General features: G+C 46.3%; 1 protein-coding gene across 1 annotated transcript in view; it reads left to right on the top strand.

Moving 5' to 3' along the window:
• The window catches only part of LOC126339955 (uncharacterized), a 284,117-nt gene that overhangs the window by 54,409 nt on the left and 212,797 nt on the right, over nt 1–16,911 (top strand). The window contains exons 7-9 of the mRNA XM_050001678.1: nt 5,207–5,459; nt 7,332–7,524; nt 12,732–12,872. Coding sequence (XP_049857635.1) covers nt 5,207–5,459; nt 7,332–7,524; nt 12,732–12,872 — 587 coding nt within the window. The remainder of the gene's footprint in view (nt 1–5,206; nt 5,460–7,331; nt 7,525–12,731; nt 12,873–16,911) is intronic.

Here is a 16,911-nt window from a genome sequence, read left to right as displayed (position 1 = left end):
ATTTTACCTCCAGCGGCGAAAATGAGAACTGTTTTAAATACTTAAAATGGCGACGTTTTCCTTACTTGAACAGCGTACAATCATTCGTTTTCTGAATTTCTGTGCTGTGAAACCACTTGAAATTCATCGACAGTCGAAGGAGACATGTGGTGATGGAGTTATGGATGTGTCGAAAGTGCGTTCGTGGGTGCGACAGTTTAATGAAGGCAGAACATCGTGTGCCCGACAAACCGAAACAACCTCGGGCTCGCACAAGCCGGTATGACCACATGATCGAGAAAGTGGAGAGAATTGTTTTTGGGGATCGCCGAATGACTGTTGAACAGATCGCCTCCAGAGTTGGCATTTCTGTGGGTTCTGTGCACACAATCCTGCATGACGACCTGAAAATACGAAAAGTGTCATCCAGGTGGGTGCCACGAATGCTGACGGATGACCACATGGCTGCCCGTGTGGCATGCTGCCAAGCAATGTTGACGCGCAACGACAGCACAAATGGGACTTTCTTTTCGTAGGTTGTGACAATGGATGAGACGTGGATGCCATTTTTCAATCCAGAAACAAAGCGCCAGTCAACTCAATGGAAGCACACAGATTCACCGCCACCAAAAAAATTTCGGGTATCCGCCAGTGCTGAAAAAGTGATGCTGTCCATGTTCTGGGACAGCGAGGGCGTAATCCTTACCCATTGCGTTCCAAAGGGCACTACGGTAACAGGTGCATCCTACAAAAATGTTTTGAAGAACAAATTCCTTCCTGCACTGCAACAAAAACGTCCGGGAAGGGCTGCGCGTGTGCTGTTTCACCAAGACAACGCACCCGCACATCGAGCTAACATTACGCAACAGCTTCTTCGTGATAACAACTTTGAAGTGATTCCTCATGCTCCCTACTCACCCGACCTGGCTCCTAGTGACTTTCGGTTTTTTCCAACAATGAAAGGCATTCTCCATGGCCGCACATTCACCAGCCGTGCTGCTATTGCCTCAGCGATTTTCCAGTGGTCAAAACAGACTCCTAAAGAAGCCTTTTCCGCTGCCCTGGAATCATGGCGTCAGCGTTGTGAAAAATGTGTATTTCTGCAGGGCGATTACGTCGAGAGGTAACGTCAGTTTCATCGATTTCGGGTGAGTAGTTAAATAGAAAAATACTCGGAGGCCCCTAGAACTTGAATGCACCTCGTACAGTGATTGCAGGTGGTGGTAATGGTGCCCGTGATCTGCGCCTGCGCTGAAATGCTAATCATGTGCATCCCTCGTCGCCGCAAACGCATGCTGCAATTTTCACCTGAACTGGAGCTTCCTTCAGGCTGTTGCGTTCCGGGTGGCAGCATATTCAGCATTATTTCAGTGTATTTTCAGTGTAAGTGACAAAAAAATTGAAAATAACAATGAGTTTCAGCGTAGAGGATCGAACCCATGACCCTCGGATTTCCGTTCTGCACCGTTTCCGCTGCGCTCATGACTGCATGGATACTATTCAAACAGGACTGGCTCGTGCCTTGTCCAATTCGCACCAAAAATGCTATTTTTCTTATAAAAGCTTAGCTATTTGGTTCTTCAAATTCTGTTCAAAGTCGTGTATTTAGCTGGTCCTAGCTACACCAGACAGGTAGGTCCTGGAACCCACAAGTGCCTGCAGTGATGATCAAGAGCGGAGGCACCGCTTGGCCTTCTCACCCAGCAATGACGATGGTGTTAGTGCGATACGCACGGTGATACATACTGATGTTGCAAGATCCCCAATCTTTCCACCAGCGGCGTGATAGGTGGCAAATGTGAAATGTACAAGGGGAAGGTCAAGATTATTTGCATCCTGTCATCTCGGGAAACGCAGGCGGTGTGAGAAGTGCTAGAACATCTAATACATGGATGTCACTACACTGTAATCATTATGTAATTTAATTTATAAATGCCATCAATCCAAATGATCAGCTGAATTCATAGCTGTAGAACTGCGGTATTTATGATGACGGGAAGGAGGCAATGCTGTGAGGGTCTGTTCGTTATGGCCGAATGTAGTGGTCAGTGCTCCTCGTTCCACCGTGTTTGCTAAACAGTTTGTGACAGGCTCTTAATTGCACTCTCAGGTACCTGATAGGTATTATTGCATTAGAGGTACAGCTTGCTGCTCCATGTAACAATAGCTAAATAATACACTCCTGGAAATTGAAATAAGAACATCGTGAATTCATTGTCCCAGGAAGGGGAAACTTTATTGACAGAACCACAGGCACATAGACACAGGCAACAGAGCATGCACAATGTCGGCACTAGTACAGTGTATATCCACCTTTCGCAGCAATGCAGGCTGCTATTCTCCCATGGAGACGATCGTAGAGATGCTGGATGTAGTCCTGTGGAACGCCTTGCCATGCCATTTCCACCTGGCGCCTCAGTTGGACCAGCGTTCGTGCTGGACGTGCAGACCACGTGAGACGACGCTTCATCCAGTCCCAAACATGCTCAATGGGGGACAGATCCGGAGATCTTGCTGGCCAGGGTAGTTGACTTACACCTTCTAGAGCACGGGATACACGCGGACGTGCATTGTCCTGTTGGAACAGCAAGTTCCCTTGCCGGTCTATGAATGGTAGAACGATGGGTTCGATGACGGTTTGGATGTACCGTGCACTATTCAGTGTCCCCTCGACGATCACCAGAGGTGTACGGCCAGTGTAGGAGATCGCTCCCCACACCATGATGCCGGGTGTTGGCCCTGTGTGCCTCGGTCGTATGCAGTCCTGATTGTGGCGCTCACCTGCAGGGCGCCAAACACGCATACGACCATCATTGGCACCAAGGCAGAAGCGACTCTCATCGCTGAAGACGACACGTCTCCATTCGTCCCTCCATTCACGCCTGTCGCGACACCACTGGAGGCGGGCTGCACGATGTTGGGGCGTGAGCGGAAGACGGCGTAACGGTGTGCGGGACCGTAGCCCAGCTTCATGGAGACGGTTGCGAATGGTCCTCGCCGATACCCCAGGAGCAACAGTGTCCCTAATTTGCTGGGAAGTGGCGGTGCGGTCCCCTACGGCACTGCGTAGGATCCTACGGTCTTGGCGTGCATCCGTGCGTCGCTGCGGAGCGGTCCCAGGTCGACGGGCACGTGCACCTTCTCCCGACCACTGGCGACAACATCGATGTACTATGGAGATCTCACGCCTCACGTGTTGAGCAATTCGGCGGTACGTCCACCCGGCCTCCCGCTTGCCCACTATACGCCCTCGCTCAAAGTCCGTCAACTGCACATACGGTTCACGTCCACGCCGTCGCGGCATCCTGCCAGTGTTAAAGACTGCGATGGAGCTCCGTATGCTACGGCAAACTGGCTGCCACTGACGGCGGCGGTGCACAAATGCTGCGCAGCTAGCGCCATTCGACGGCCAACACCGCGGTTCCTGGTGTGTCCGCTGTGCCGTGCGTGTGATCATTGCTTGTACAGCCCTCTCGCAGTGTCCGGAGCAAGTATGGTGGTTCTGACACACCGGTGTCAATGTGTTCTTTTTTCCATTTCCAGGAGTGTACGTCTCCCTCTCTCAGTGGGCGTTCTGCTGAACGTGCAAATTACGCCTGGTGATTGGTGCCAATGTAGGAACGTCGCTCATTCCTGTGGGGATTTACAGTGTTGACTGTTTCTTACTGGTGCACAGGTATGTCACAACCTCTGCCACCTTTCGGCCGATATTGTGCTAGTGTAAACGTTTTTTAAAAAAGAAAGAAAAGAGAGGGAGGGAGAGAAAAAACTACTTTCTTCCCTTTCTCTGTTCTGTGGCGTAACGACACTCTTAAAGGGCAAAACATCATAGGACCATATTACTGAAATCGTACGACGATGTCTGGATGCGATTATGGGAGAATGTAAAGAACCTCCCTGCACAGCTGGATGTTGTAGGTGTTTCCGCTCTACAACAATGCCCTGTGTCATTCTGCACAGAGCACAGTTGCGCATGCTGCGTATTTACAAACTAAACTTAACTTCATCTGATAGGCTTTGGAAGGCCCACCGTGCCAACCGAATACTGTGTCATCCTGAGCTGATAGGTGCTTCTGGACGCAAATGTGGAGGGGCATGTGATCAACAAACCACTCTCCCAGTTGTTGTCAGCTCTTGTGACTGGAGCCACTACTTCTCAATAACGTAGCTGCTCAATTTTCCTGACAAGAACTGAGTGCACCCCACTTGCCAACAGCGCTTGGCGGACCCGGATGGTCACCCATCAAAGTGCTTGCGAAGCCGAAAATGCTCAACTTTGGTGATCTAACGGAAACCTATGTCACCACTGCAGTATGTCGTTGACATACTGGTGATTTATGTTAATCAAATAATTTTTTTGCGCTTGAATTCTCTTGACATGAGCAACAATGACTGCTTCGTTTTTCCTGTGATGAAGACACCATTAAGTGACAGGCATTTGCAGAATGACGGCGAGGTCATTTATGAAGTGAAGTTTCGTGATTAGCAAAAAATGAAGACTTCCGCAACCAGTGTGTCCGCTAACTCATTCATCTTGGGAAAAAAAATGTATCACATTGATGGGTGAACATGTAAGATTGAATAACCCCATCACCAAGTTTCACTGCTGCAGATTGAGTTTTAGAGGCTATAACCTAGCCTTATGGCTACCCCTCGTATGTATCACCGAGCGAGGTGACGCAGTGGTTAGCACACCGGATTCGCATTCGGGAGGACTATGGTTCAAACGCGTCTCCGGCCATCCTGATTTAGGTTTTCCGTGATTTCCCTAAATCGTTTCAGACAGATCGCGGGATGGCTCCTTTGAAAGGGCACGGGCGATTTCCTTCCCCATCCTTTCCTAAACCGAGCTTGCGCTCCGTCTCTAATGAGCACGTTGTCGACGGGTCGTTAAATACTAATCTCCTCCTCGTATGTATCGTACTTAGTATTACAGGTTATTTGGATTCATAGCTCTAGAAGTTCTAGGATTCATCACGTACTTAAAAATAGTTTTTTTTTTTTTATTGGAACATTAACTGAAACTACCAGAGAGGCCGAAACAACCCTTTTTTCAGACCTGCCACGAAGGAAAACTACATGGCAGTACCAGGAATCGAACACAAGTGTACTGCATGGTAGTCAGACGCTCTGATCATTTATCTGAGGAAACAGAGTTTGCCAGTAACATAATGCACTGTGAACAAAGTCGCAACAGAAAAAGCACCGGTGTTTACAATGGTTTCAGATTGGAAATCACGACCAGCCGCGCGTGGCCAGCCGGTACAGCCCGGAGCTGGTGGACGGGATGAACATGCTGGTGACGCTGCTGCCGGGAACCGCCGTCACCTACAACGGAGAGGAGATCGGCATGGAGGACAACTACGACATGACGTGCGACATTGCGCACGACCCGCAGGGCTGCCACGATGGCGTCACCTTGGGCAGGTCCAGGGATCCCTGCAGGACGCCCTTCCAGTGGGACAACACGACGAGCGCAGGTCCGTAATGCCTGTGGGCCCTTCCCGCACCGTGCGTGCTTGTTTAGCAAACCGATAGCGATGGTACAGTACTCAATAAAATTATACTACTGGCCATTAAAACTGCTACACCACGAAGATGATGTGCTACGGACGCGAAATTTAACCGACAGGAAGAAGATGCTGCGACATGCAAATGATTAGCTTTTCAGAGCATTCACACAAGGTGGGCGCCGGTAGCGACACCTACAACGTGCTGACATGAGGAAAGTTTCCACCCGATTTCTCATTCACAAACAGCAGTTCACCGGCGTTGCCTGGTGAAATGTTGTTCTCATGTCTCGTGTAAGGAGCAGAAATGCGTACCACCACGTTTCTGACTTTGATAAAGGTCGGACTGTAGCCTATCGCGATTCCGGTTTATCATATCGTGACATTGCTGTTCCCGATGGTAGAGATCCAATGACTGTTAGCAGATTAGCAGAATATGGAATCGGTGGGTTCCGGAGGGTAATACGGAACACCGTGCTGGATCCCAACGGCCTCGTATCACTAGCAGTCGAGATGACAGGACTCTTATCTGCATGGCTGTAACGGATCATGCAGCCACGTCTCGATCCCTGAGTCAACAGATGGGGACGATTGCAAGACAACAACCATCTGCACGAAGAGTTCGACGACGTTTGCAGCAGCATGGTCTATCAGCTCGGAGACCATGGCTGTGGTTACCAATGACGCTGCATCACAAACAGGAGTGCCTGCGATTGTGTTCTCGACGACGAACCTGGGTGCACGAATGGCGACAATACGTCATTTTTTCGGATGACTCCAGGTTCTGTTTACAGCATCATTATGGCCGCATCCTTGTTTGCGACACCGCGGTGAACACACATTGGAAGCGTTTATTCGTCATCGCCATACTGGCGTATTGCCCGGCGTGATGGTATGGGGTGCCATTGGTTACACCTCTCGGTCACCTCTTGTTCGCATTGACGACACTTTGAAGAGTGGACGTTACATTTCTGATGTGTTACGACCCGTGGCTCTATCCTTCATTCGATCCCTTCGAAACCCTACATTTCAACAGGATAATGCACGACCGCATGTTGCAGGTCCTTTCAGGATAAAGAAAATGTTCGACTGCTGCCTTGGCTAGCACATTCTCCAGATCTCTCAGCAACTCGAAACGTCTGGTCAATGGTGGCTGAGCAACTGGCTCATCACAATGCGCCAGTCACTACTCTTCATGAACTGTGGTATCGTGTTGAAGCTGCATGGGCAGCTGTACTTGTACACGCCATCCAAGCTCTGTTTGACTCAATGCCCAGTTGTATCAAGGCCGTTATCACGGTAGGAGGTGTTTTTTCTGGGAACTGATTTCTCAGGATCTATGCACCCAAATTGCGTGAAAATGTAATTACATGTCAGTTCCAGTATAATACATTTGTCCAATGAATATTCGTTTATCAACTGCATTTCTTGTTGGTGTAGCAATTTTAATGACCAATAGTGTATTTAACAGTTATTTATCAGGCCAATGGCTACTCGGTTGCCACATCGATCCACCACTGCCGTGATCTCATTTGTAATTTTCAATTTTGATATTTACTTATTGTACAACTATGCCCTATAGACACTCAGAGAAAAAGTGTGTTTTTCAAATCAGTCATGCAGCATAGAGTGGTTATCAAATCCAGGTATGTGAATTACGTTCTCTAAAATGCCATCGTCCCTCGTCCTGTGTTGCGCCACTCTCAAGACCAATCCGGGACACTTCATTCTGGTAAAATTTTGAATTACTTTAGCTGGCGAACCCACAAATGGCTTCTGTATTGCATTCCAAAGGTGGACCAACGCGCTATTAAACAGGCTCATCACTTTGTGTGTGTGCAGGCTTCTCGAGCAACGACATGACGTGGCTGCCGGTACATGAGAACTACGAGACGCTGAACCTGGAGGCGCAGAAAGCGGCTGAGAGAAGCCACTTCAAAGTCTATCAGAAGCTGGCCACTGCCCGCAAACAGAGGGTGTCGCAGAGGGGCGCCACCGAGACCTTCGCCCTGGGCAGTGTCTTTGCCTTCACCAGGTATACTTCACTCACAGTATTATTTTTCTCTCATCTCGTTGTCTCTGTAGGCTTGTACCAAGGGGGCCAGGAGAGGATATTGTTTCGTGACAGGTATCCTCTTTGTATAGCACGAACTGCTTGCGTATATTAACTGGATTCTTTATTCATGGAAACAGAAAATTCTTTAACTCAAGGCAATCGTTGTGGTACAAGCTCTCTGTAATAGTTCACGTTAGCCTCACCGCTGGTGACGTACAAAGTCCGCTATGTACAGTATTCTGGTCGCTACATGCTGCCTGATTCTGTGCTCGAGGCTGTGACTGTAACTCATTGACTCGTGCATGACTCGAACTCACTCGGTGCAGCAGACTGCGACAGACTGGCTCTCTGGTCTGCGGCGGCGATCTAAATTCTAGCGGCCGAGAGGACGTTGGCCGCGCGTTTCCTGCGGATCTGTCATTTGCATCTATCGATCTTCTCGGAACCTCTAAGCTGTGTCGTGTGCTGGCGCCAGCTTACGCCAGAACATTTACTGTCTCACTCTATGGCTCAAGTTCACTTCAAAAATCCCCCCCCCCCCACCTCTCTCTCTTTGTTAGTGTCAGCAGATCATGGTCTTCGGGTTCGATTCCGAGCCAACTAGGGGATTTTCTCCAATCAGATCGTCGTCATATCGTTATCAACGACAAGTGAGTCTCCAAAATGGCATCAACTAAAATGACTTGCACCAGTCGTCCACCGTGCGATTGCTACGGTCGTAGGTTCGAATCCTGCCTCGGGCATGGATGTGTGTGATGTCCTTAGGTTAGTTAGGTTTAAGTAGTTCTAAGTTCTAGGGGACTAATGACCACAGCAGTTGAGTCCCATAGTGCTCAGAGCCATTTGAACGATTAACCAGTCGTCCGTCTTTTTCCCAGAAGGCAGATCCCAGACACAAATGCCATATGCACATTTCATTTCTCTTTCTTAACGCTTATCCAGGTGTACCAACTTTGCTCCTCAATTTTGTGATTGGATGCCCTTTTCATCGCCACTTTCATCAGTTAACGTAATGGCATGTAGGGACAGGAAAAACTGGTCTGTTAAAACCGTTACTTTTGAGTAATCAGTATTTCTCGGTGATTGTCTGACCTCGGTTATAAGAGTTGGTATTTTTTTATTATTATTTTTTTCTTAATAACCTCAACTACACAGCAGGCCAGCTTCCATCCGTTTTATATCAAGTACATTGCCAGACTTTCCACCACACTCTGCTACTGATAGTCACTTACTTACTCTGACAAAGCCAAGTTAACCTCTCTGGTCAATATCTCTGGTCTCAAACACAGTATTACAAAGAATTAAGAGTATATCGATGCTACAGACGATGAGTACATTTATCAAATTCGCAGTTTCATTCACATTTATGACCAAAACTTCCTGTTAAATCGTCATGACTACTAGAACAACCCTTTCCTACCCGTTTTTTTTAAATAGTGACATTCGACAAATTTTCATTGCTTTGTAATACTGCTGTTTACGATAGAAGACTGAAAAGCGACCAGCGGTATTTTAATAACAATTCCGACATGAACGAGCAACAAACACGACGCACAAGAATTATTAGTGTTGTGGAGACAATAATGGACCTTTTACTACATGGCTTGACCTATTAGATGGTATGCGTATGCATGCAGCCTGCAAGACTTGGCGCATCTTGCCTATGTTGTAGTTTTTCACTGTCGTCATCATACATTGCTTGTTTTACAGAGAGGCACTGCTCCTAATCTGGAAGTATTTTACGAAGCAAGTATTTTACGAAGCAAGTATTTTACTGCTGAACAATGCTCCATCTGCTTTAAAATATGAAAAAGGGGAGGAGATAAGAAATTTCACTCGAAAAATCTTGAGAGAGGTAGGTTTGCAGCAGCTGAAAAGCCGGCTGAAGACCTGGCAAAGGAAAGAAGGCAGAAAACAAGAAACCAGAAGAAAATCCGTGGAGGGAATGAGTGCTCTGAGTACAAATCTGAGGCTTTATGGAGAGATAAGGGAAAACACGTTAAGTTGAACTTTAAATTGCTTTTATGTTTTTTATGTTGATGTGCGTTTTCCCAGAATATATGAAGGCTAGAATTATGAAAACTTTTACACTTGTTTCTATAAACCCAATAAACCTTGTGTCAAGAGCAAATTTTGGAATCCTAAGTGCAAGCTGGGATATGAGGTACACTGCGTGGAATTTTGTGTCTATTTTAAATTAATCTTACGGACCTGTAATTAAAATTCTCGTACTCGATATTTAAAAAAAAAAATCATGAGAGAAGCTTGCTATATGCAAAGAGGTTACACAGAAAAAGTTTTGTAGAAATATCTTTAATAGTTTATGAAAAATGATACATATATTGTTTACTGAAAATAAAATTTTTAAATTCCAAGGAACTCAACAGTAAATGTTTTAATTTCATGTAAAGAATGGTACAAAAACTCATTGCCGTAACTTCAAATCTTCAAAACTATGGAGTTGGAGCATCTTTAACATCTTTCAGATAGTGTGTATTTCTCATGAACGTCGCTTTTAAGATACAGGATTGTCCTGATTTACAAGCTTTCATAATCAGTCTACAGAACTGTGTCGACAGTCGCAATGCTTTGTCAGACACTAATAATGGTCCGGAATACATTTTCACTCTGCAGCTGAGTGTGCGCTGATTTGAAACTTCCTCGCAGATACAACTGTATTCCAGACCGGGACTACAAACATGCGACCGGTTCCTTTCGCGGGCAGCCCACACTCACGACACAGTAAGTGAAGTTGTGAGGCTGGGTCATTTGTCGTGCTTGGATAGATCAGTAGGTAGGCCACTTTATGGCAAAATAAGAAGGTCCTAGGATCAAAAATGGTTCAAATGGCTCTCAGCACTATGGGACTCAACATCTGAGGTCATCAGTCCTCTAGAACTTAGAACTACTTAAACCTAACTAACCTAATGACATCACACACATCCATGCCCGAGGCAGCATTCGAACCTGCGACCGTAGCGGTTGGCGGTTCCAAACTGAAGCGCCTAGAACCGCACGGCCACACCGGCCGGCTAGGTCCTAGGTCCGATTCCCTGTCCAGAACGCAGCTTGAATCTTCCAGGACGTTTCACTGATTATGGTGAATGCTCACTTCAGTCTTATGTTGTATCTTATGTTGTGTAAATTATGACATTGTGAAAATTGTGAGTTGCTATGACAGTTCTTAAATCAATTGCATCCATTTGTGCTTCTCAAATTTTTGGTGAGAATGCATTTCAGGAGGTTCATTTCTCTGATTACAATTTCTTCACCAAAGTAACGTGCTGATGTAAATATATTATTATTATTATTATTGTATTAACACGTTTTATATATTTTATTATTATTAAACTCTTAGATATTTAAGGTGAGCGTCCCGGTAAGTTACCTTTGTGTGAGGTGGAAGAGTGGAGCAGAGACACTATCAATAGTGTTAGCGGAACTAAACTCTGGGCACGCGCCTGCGTATAGGACGAACTCATGTTCGTCATCGGTTTGTGAATCTTTACAAAAAACAGACATAATGTCTAATGGAATTTTTGTCGTTATCACTGAGAGGGCGCAGTGTTCTAACACTGGACTCGTATTCGGTAAAACAGTGGTTCAAATTCTTGTCCGCTCATCAAGAATTAGATTTACCACGATTTCGCAAAATGGCTAAAGGGGATGACAGGAGAGTTACTTCGTTTAAGTGCACTGACGATACCCTTACCCTATCCCAGCTTGTGTAGTGGTCTATCCTATGCAGGTCGTTCTGCATTTCGCTGCGGTCTTCTGGCACTGCAGTTTTCCTATATTCTAATAGCTGAGTGTAGGTGACTGTAATACGTAAAAACTAAAAGCCAAGGAAGAAGATACTTCGTTGTAGTCATAAAATTCCAGTGTGTCACAGGAGTCGTAGCTACGGGAGAAGGGGGCTTGAAGTAACGTGAAAGGGTGTTAGAAATATCAATCGACAGCAATCGGGCCAACTGCGCCAGGCACATTCCAGCTGAGCGAGGGATAGTGTAAAACCTGACGGAGGTAATTAGCGAAATAGAAGGGGTAGCGTAGACGTCTTTCAGTCACCACATGTGCAGTCTGTAGGAGCCGCGATTTTACCCGGTGTTCATAAAGGTAGGCGACAATCCATACTCTAACCCTTTCTATTGCATGAGTCTTGCTGCTCGGAAACAGGTCCTCCCGGAGAATTAAAGCATACGGGTCGATCACGGATGGAGGGGCACGAAGGGAACAGGTTACCATTTGCCGCCCCAGCGTCCAGACTTCACAAGAACCGACGCAGGTCAGGCGATGGGCGGCATCTTCCACCGAGTGACAGGTGGAGCATAATGGAGTGGCCATCAAACCAGTTGCATGTAAACACTGGTTAGAGGCAAATTTTGTAGAGGCGACGTGATACCATGTCGCTCGTGCTGATGTCGGGAGGTAAGACTGATGGAGGTTGCGCCATACTGCAGTCCACCCTGTAAATGGTTCAAATGACTCTGTGCACTATGGGACTTAACATCTGAGGTTATCAGTCCACTAGAACTTAGAACTACTTAAACCTAACTAACCTAAGGACATCACACACATCCATACCCGAGGCAGGATTCGAACCTGTGACCGTAGCAGTGACTCAATTCCGGACTGCAGCGCCTAGAACCGCTCGGCCACCGCGACCGGCCCGTTAATGGATACTGAATTTTAACGTTGTTGCAATGTACGCCGCAATGTAATTGAATGTGGAAATCTTTTGGGCAGCCGGTAGACGTGGCCGATCGGTTCTAGGCACTACAGTCTGCAACCGCGTGACCGCTGCGGTAGCAGGTTCGAATCCTGCCTCGGGCATGGATGTATGTGATGTCCTTAGCTTAGTTAGGTTTAAGTAGTTCTAGGGGACTGATGACCTTAGAAGTTAAGTCCCATAGTGCTCAGAGCCATTTGAACCATTTTTGGGCTGGGAGACACGCTCATGGGAGGCCACTGCGTACATAGCTAAGGTGCACGAAGAAGACAGACAGATACACGATTAGAGGTGCAACGTGTCGTACCGAAAGATTCGAATTAGCTTACCTCCGAGTCGAGCGTCACACCGCACAGGCGTCCACTAGTTATCTCTGCAAAGGAAGTGGGAGTCGTCACGACGTTTGGCTGTGGCTGCTCATCGATCTGGCTGATCGGTTCACTGTTGGTGTCGACAGGACCCTGGCTGGCGAGGACAGCCTGCTGGTGGCGGTGAATCTGGGCACGGAGAACCAGTCGGTGGATCTCAAGGCCATGCTGCCGCTCGCCCATCACTTCACCGTCCTCACCAGTTCCGTCAGCAGCCCTCTGACCGAAGGGTGAGTACTCGCTCCTCACAGTACATACACTGTACATTCCGCCGCACACTACCAGGCAGGCCAATGCCTTTCATTTGTCAATGTGATCGTGGAATTTCTTTACCCAACTGGCCGAGATGCTCCTACTTCCATGCTCTAATACTGCCTTTTTATGTTCCAAGCCATTGCTTGCACCCGTAAAGAATTAGCCATTATTTTTAAGACTGTCTTGTTCGGGAGTGGACTTTAATGTTCACGATTTATTCGAGCTTTTCTCATAGTCTTTTGCATGAACTTAAGCAAACAATATTACAAAAATGTGGTTGCTCAACATCGCCAGTTTACTGCTCTGTGAGCATAGTCTTTGTTGCCGCTTCCTGCGAAAAATCTCTTGTGTCTTTATGCTTTTATGATAGCAGACGTGTGCCGCATGTATCTATTTTCCTGTCGCGGCCACAAATAGATGTTCATTGTCATCAGGACAGTCAGCGACACCGAAAATCACGGACGCAACGCTAATCTATGCAGTTTTCGAAACGTGTCACACCCTGATACGTATCTAAATGTGCTGCTGTTGACTTACCCTTCCATATAGAAAGTCATATACAGGGTGAATGAAAACTCCACCGGCAAACTTTCAGAGATGGTAGTATGGACCAAGGCAAAAAGAAAAGTCCAGTAGACATGGGCCCTTGAAAGCGTACTTTAAGAGTTATGAACAATTGTTCGTCTTCGATATTGTAAAACACACCTCTTCTACTGAATCTTTTTTTGCGGTATTTTGGGAGGAGGTGGTACGGACCAATACAGGAGAAAAATATCCGGTAAACACGGGTTCTAAAATGAACACCTTAAGTGCTGTGAGCACTTTTCCAGTAGAATAAGTGTGTTTCACGAGAAGGAAAGTAAAGCAAGTGTTCATAGTTCTTAAGATATGCGTTTGGAGTCCAGATCTGTTAGACTTTTTTTCTCTCGTTCGCGTCCATAGACTACCTCCGAAAGTTCTGTAGTTGTATTCTGTATCACCCTGCATGTGTTTAGTTGAAATGATTCATGAGGTTCCAAAACTATGTTTCATTTCACCACATTCCTAACGCCACTACATAACATAGGGGTACTAGTTATAGCCAACCACATATACTATGTGATCGAAAGTACCCGGACAACCCCAAAAACATACATTTTTCATATTAGGTGCATTGTGCTGCCACCTACTGCTAGGTACTTCATATCAGTGACCTCACTAGTCATTAGACATCGTGAAACAGCACAATGGGGCGCTCTGCGGAACTCACTGACTTCTAACATCGTCAGGTGATTGGGTGTCACTTTTGTCACACGTCAGTATACGAGATTTTCACACTCATAAACATCTCTAGGTCCACTGTTTCCGATGTGATAGTGAAGTGGCAACGTGAAGGGACACGTACAGCACAAATGCGTACAGACCGACCTCGTCTGTTGACTGATGGAGACCGCCGATAGTTGAAGAAGCGGACATCTATCCAGACCATCACACAGGAATTCCAAACGCATCAGTATCTCCTGCAAGTACTATGACAGTTAGATGGGAGGTGAGAAAACTTGGATTTCATGGTCGAGCGGCTGCTCATACGCCACAAATTACTCCGGTAAATTCCAAATGACGCGTCGCTTGGTGTAAGGAGCGTAAACATCGGACGATTGGACAGTGGTAAAAGGTTGTGTGGAGTGACGAATCACGGTACACAATGTGGCGATCCGATGGCAGTGTGTAGGTTTGCCGAATTCCCGGTGAACGGCATCTGCCATCGTGTGTAATGTCATTAGTAAAATTTGGAGGTGGAGGTGTAAGGGTGTGGTCGTGTTTGTTCATGGAGGGGGCTGCACCCCTTGTTGTTTTGCGTGGCATTATCACAGCACAGGCCTACAAATGTTTTAAGCACCTTCTTGCTTCCCACTGTTGAAGAGCAATTCGACGAAGGCGACTACATCTTTCAACACGATCGAGCACGTGTTCATAATGCACGGCCGGTCGCGCTTTGTTACACGACAATAACACCCCTGTAATGGACTGCCCTGCACGGAATCCTGACCTGAATCCCATAGAACACCTTTGGGATATTTTGGAATGCCGACTTCATGCCAGGCCACACCGATCGATATCGATTCCTCTCCTTAGTGCAGCACTTCGTGAAGAATGCGCTGCCATTCCCCAAGAAACTTTCCATCACCTGCTTGAACGTATGCCTGCGAGCGTGGAAGCTTTCATCAAGGCTAAGGGTGAGCCAACTCCATAATGTATTCCAGCATTACTAATAGAAGGCGCCACGAACTTCTAAGCCATTTTCAACCAGGTGTTCGGATACTTTTGATCACACAGTGTATGTAACTATTACAGTTGAAATTGCTTCAGGCGTTCCAGAGTTTTGCTGGAAAGTAAAATCAGATAGAAGTATACAGCTTGTTTCACTACTCCTATTACAGGCTTCGCTGTATGCATGCAGCAAAGGCTCTGATCTCCGATCTGTGTGATATACAGGAGCCCATGGCATAGGCACTGTTTCGAGTGCACGTCATCGGCTTCTCTTCTACGTGGCATCAAACGTTTACATCAAAGTCTCGAGTCCATGGAACGCCAGTCAACCATCGTAGTTGAGAACGACCAGTTTCTTGCATCCGTTAATGTAGTCAGATGAAAGGCTTATGTGATGTCGTACTTAAAACAGGGACTGATGAGGAAGCCCTCTTTTCCGATTGTAAGTGCACGGTGAAGCGAGAGATTTGGACGTGGTCCGAGCTTCAAACTTATTTTATATTCAAACGGCACGTTTCCGTACATTTGTTCTTTATCACATCTTCATCGGCTACGTACCCTCTACAACCCTTCCAAAATAGTGTAATAGTAATTGTGAAAAGCCCTATGTATAAAGAGCGTGTCCCAATTAAAGCGAAAACATGACAGACGAATAGGAAGAAACGTTCTAGTAAACATGGCCCACAAACCACCCATCTGAGATATAATTGCGGATGGGTTGTTATGGACCTTTGGTAGGGAATATTTTACTATTCAGTACTAATGTGTTTCAATAAACGTCGGAGAATTTCGCCACGGCTTACCATAACAAGAAATACAGTGCTGGTTCAGAACGCTACATGTTACAACACAAACCCTCATCTGGTAAAGGAGATGTGCCACGTTTATCCTCGCATTTGGATGCAATAGTGCATTCGTGTCTGCAACGAGTTCAAATGGTTCAAATGGCTCTGAGCACTATGGTACTTAACATCTGAGGTCATCAGTCCCCTAGAACTTAGACCTACTTAAACTTAACTAGCCTAAGGACATCACACATATCCATGCCCGAGGCAGGATTCGAACCAGCGACTGTAGCGGTCGCGTGGTTCCAGACTGAAGCGCCTAGACTTGTCGACGTTGAAACCTATTGATGCAACAGATATCGTCTTACATTAGCAGCAAAACGCACTAGTGCCGCATCATGCATGTAACCAGTTCCCTAACCGTGGATCATGAGTGAAATTTAAGCTAAATTAGACGGGAACTTTATCGTGAAGTTTAAATTCGAGCACATTTCTACTAACAAGGAGAATATTTCGTACTGAGATGACTGGCAGCTGCTGACCACGTATCGGTATTATCTGACAAGCGGATGGCTCCAGTCCAATGTTAATTGGAATGGTGTTGCTGCTGTACAGCTGGCTATAAAACTGATACTCTATCAAGGCCGACACCAGGTAGAGCATAAGGAAACATTTCTGTGTTTTGCTTCTAAATTTTAATTCGTGTATTATGTGCAGCAGTTTGCAAACTGATCAATAATCAATGGTTCTATGTGTGTAAAAAGATCTTAATTAAGGAGAATTCCACTGTATTGTAATATCTGGCTGTTAAGCCATCATAAAAGCTGCCTTTCTCTTTTTCATTGTTTTTAAAGCTTCTTATAATTCTGCGAATGTCGGTACAACTACTCGTTTCCCACCTTCATACATCTCTGCTTTTTCCGTTAAGGTATTGTCATACCATGTTTATAATGTTCTTCCCATTATTTTTCGTTGACTG

Source organism: Schistocerca gregaria, chromosome 1 (genome assembly GCF_023897955.1).
Source record: "Schistocerca gregaria isolate iqSchGreg1 chromosome 1, iqSchGreg1.2, whole genome shotgun sequence".
NCBI lineage: Eukaryota > Metazoa > Arthropoda > Insecta > Orthoptera > Acrididae > Schistocerca > Schistocerca gregaria.
This window is presented reverse-complemented; position numbering and strand designations above follow the sequence as displayed.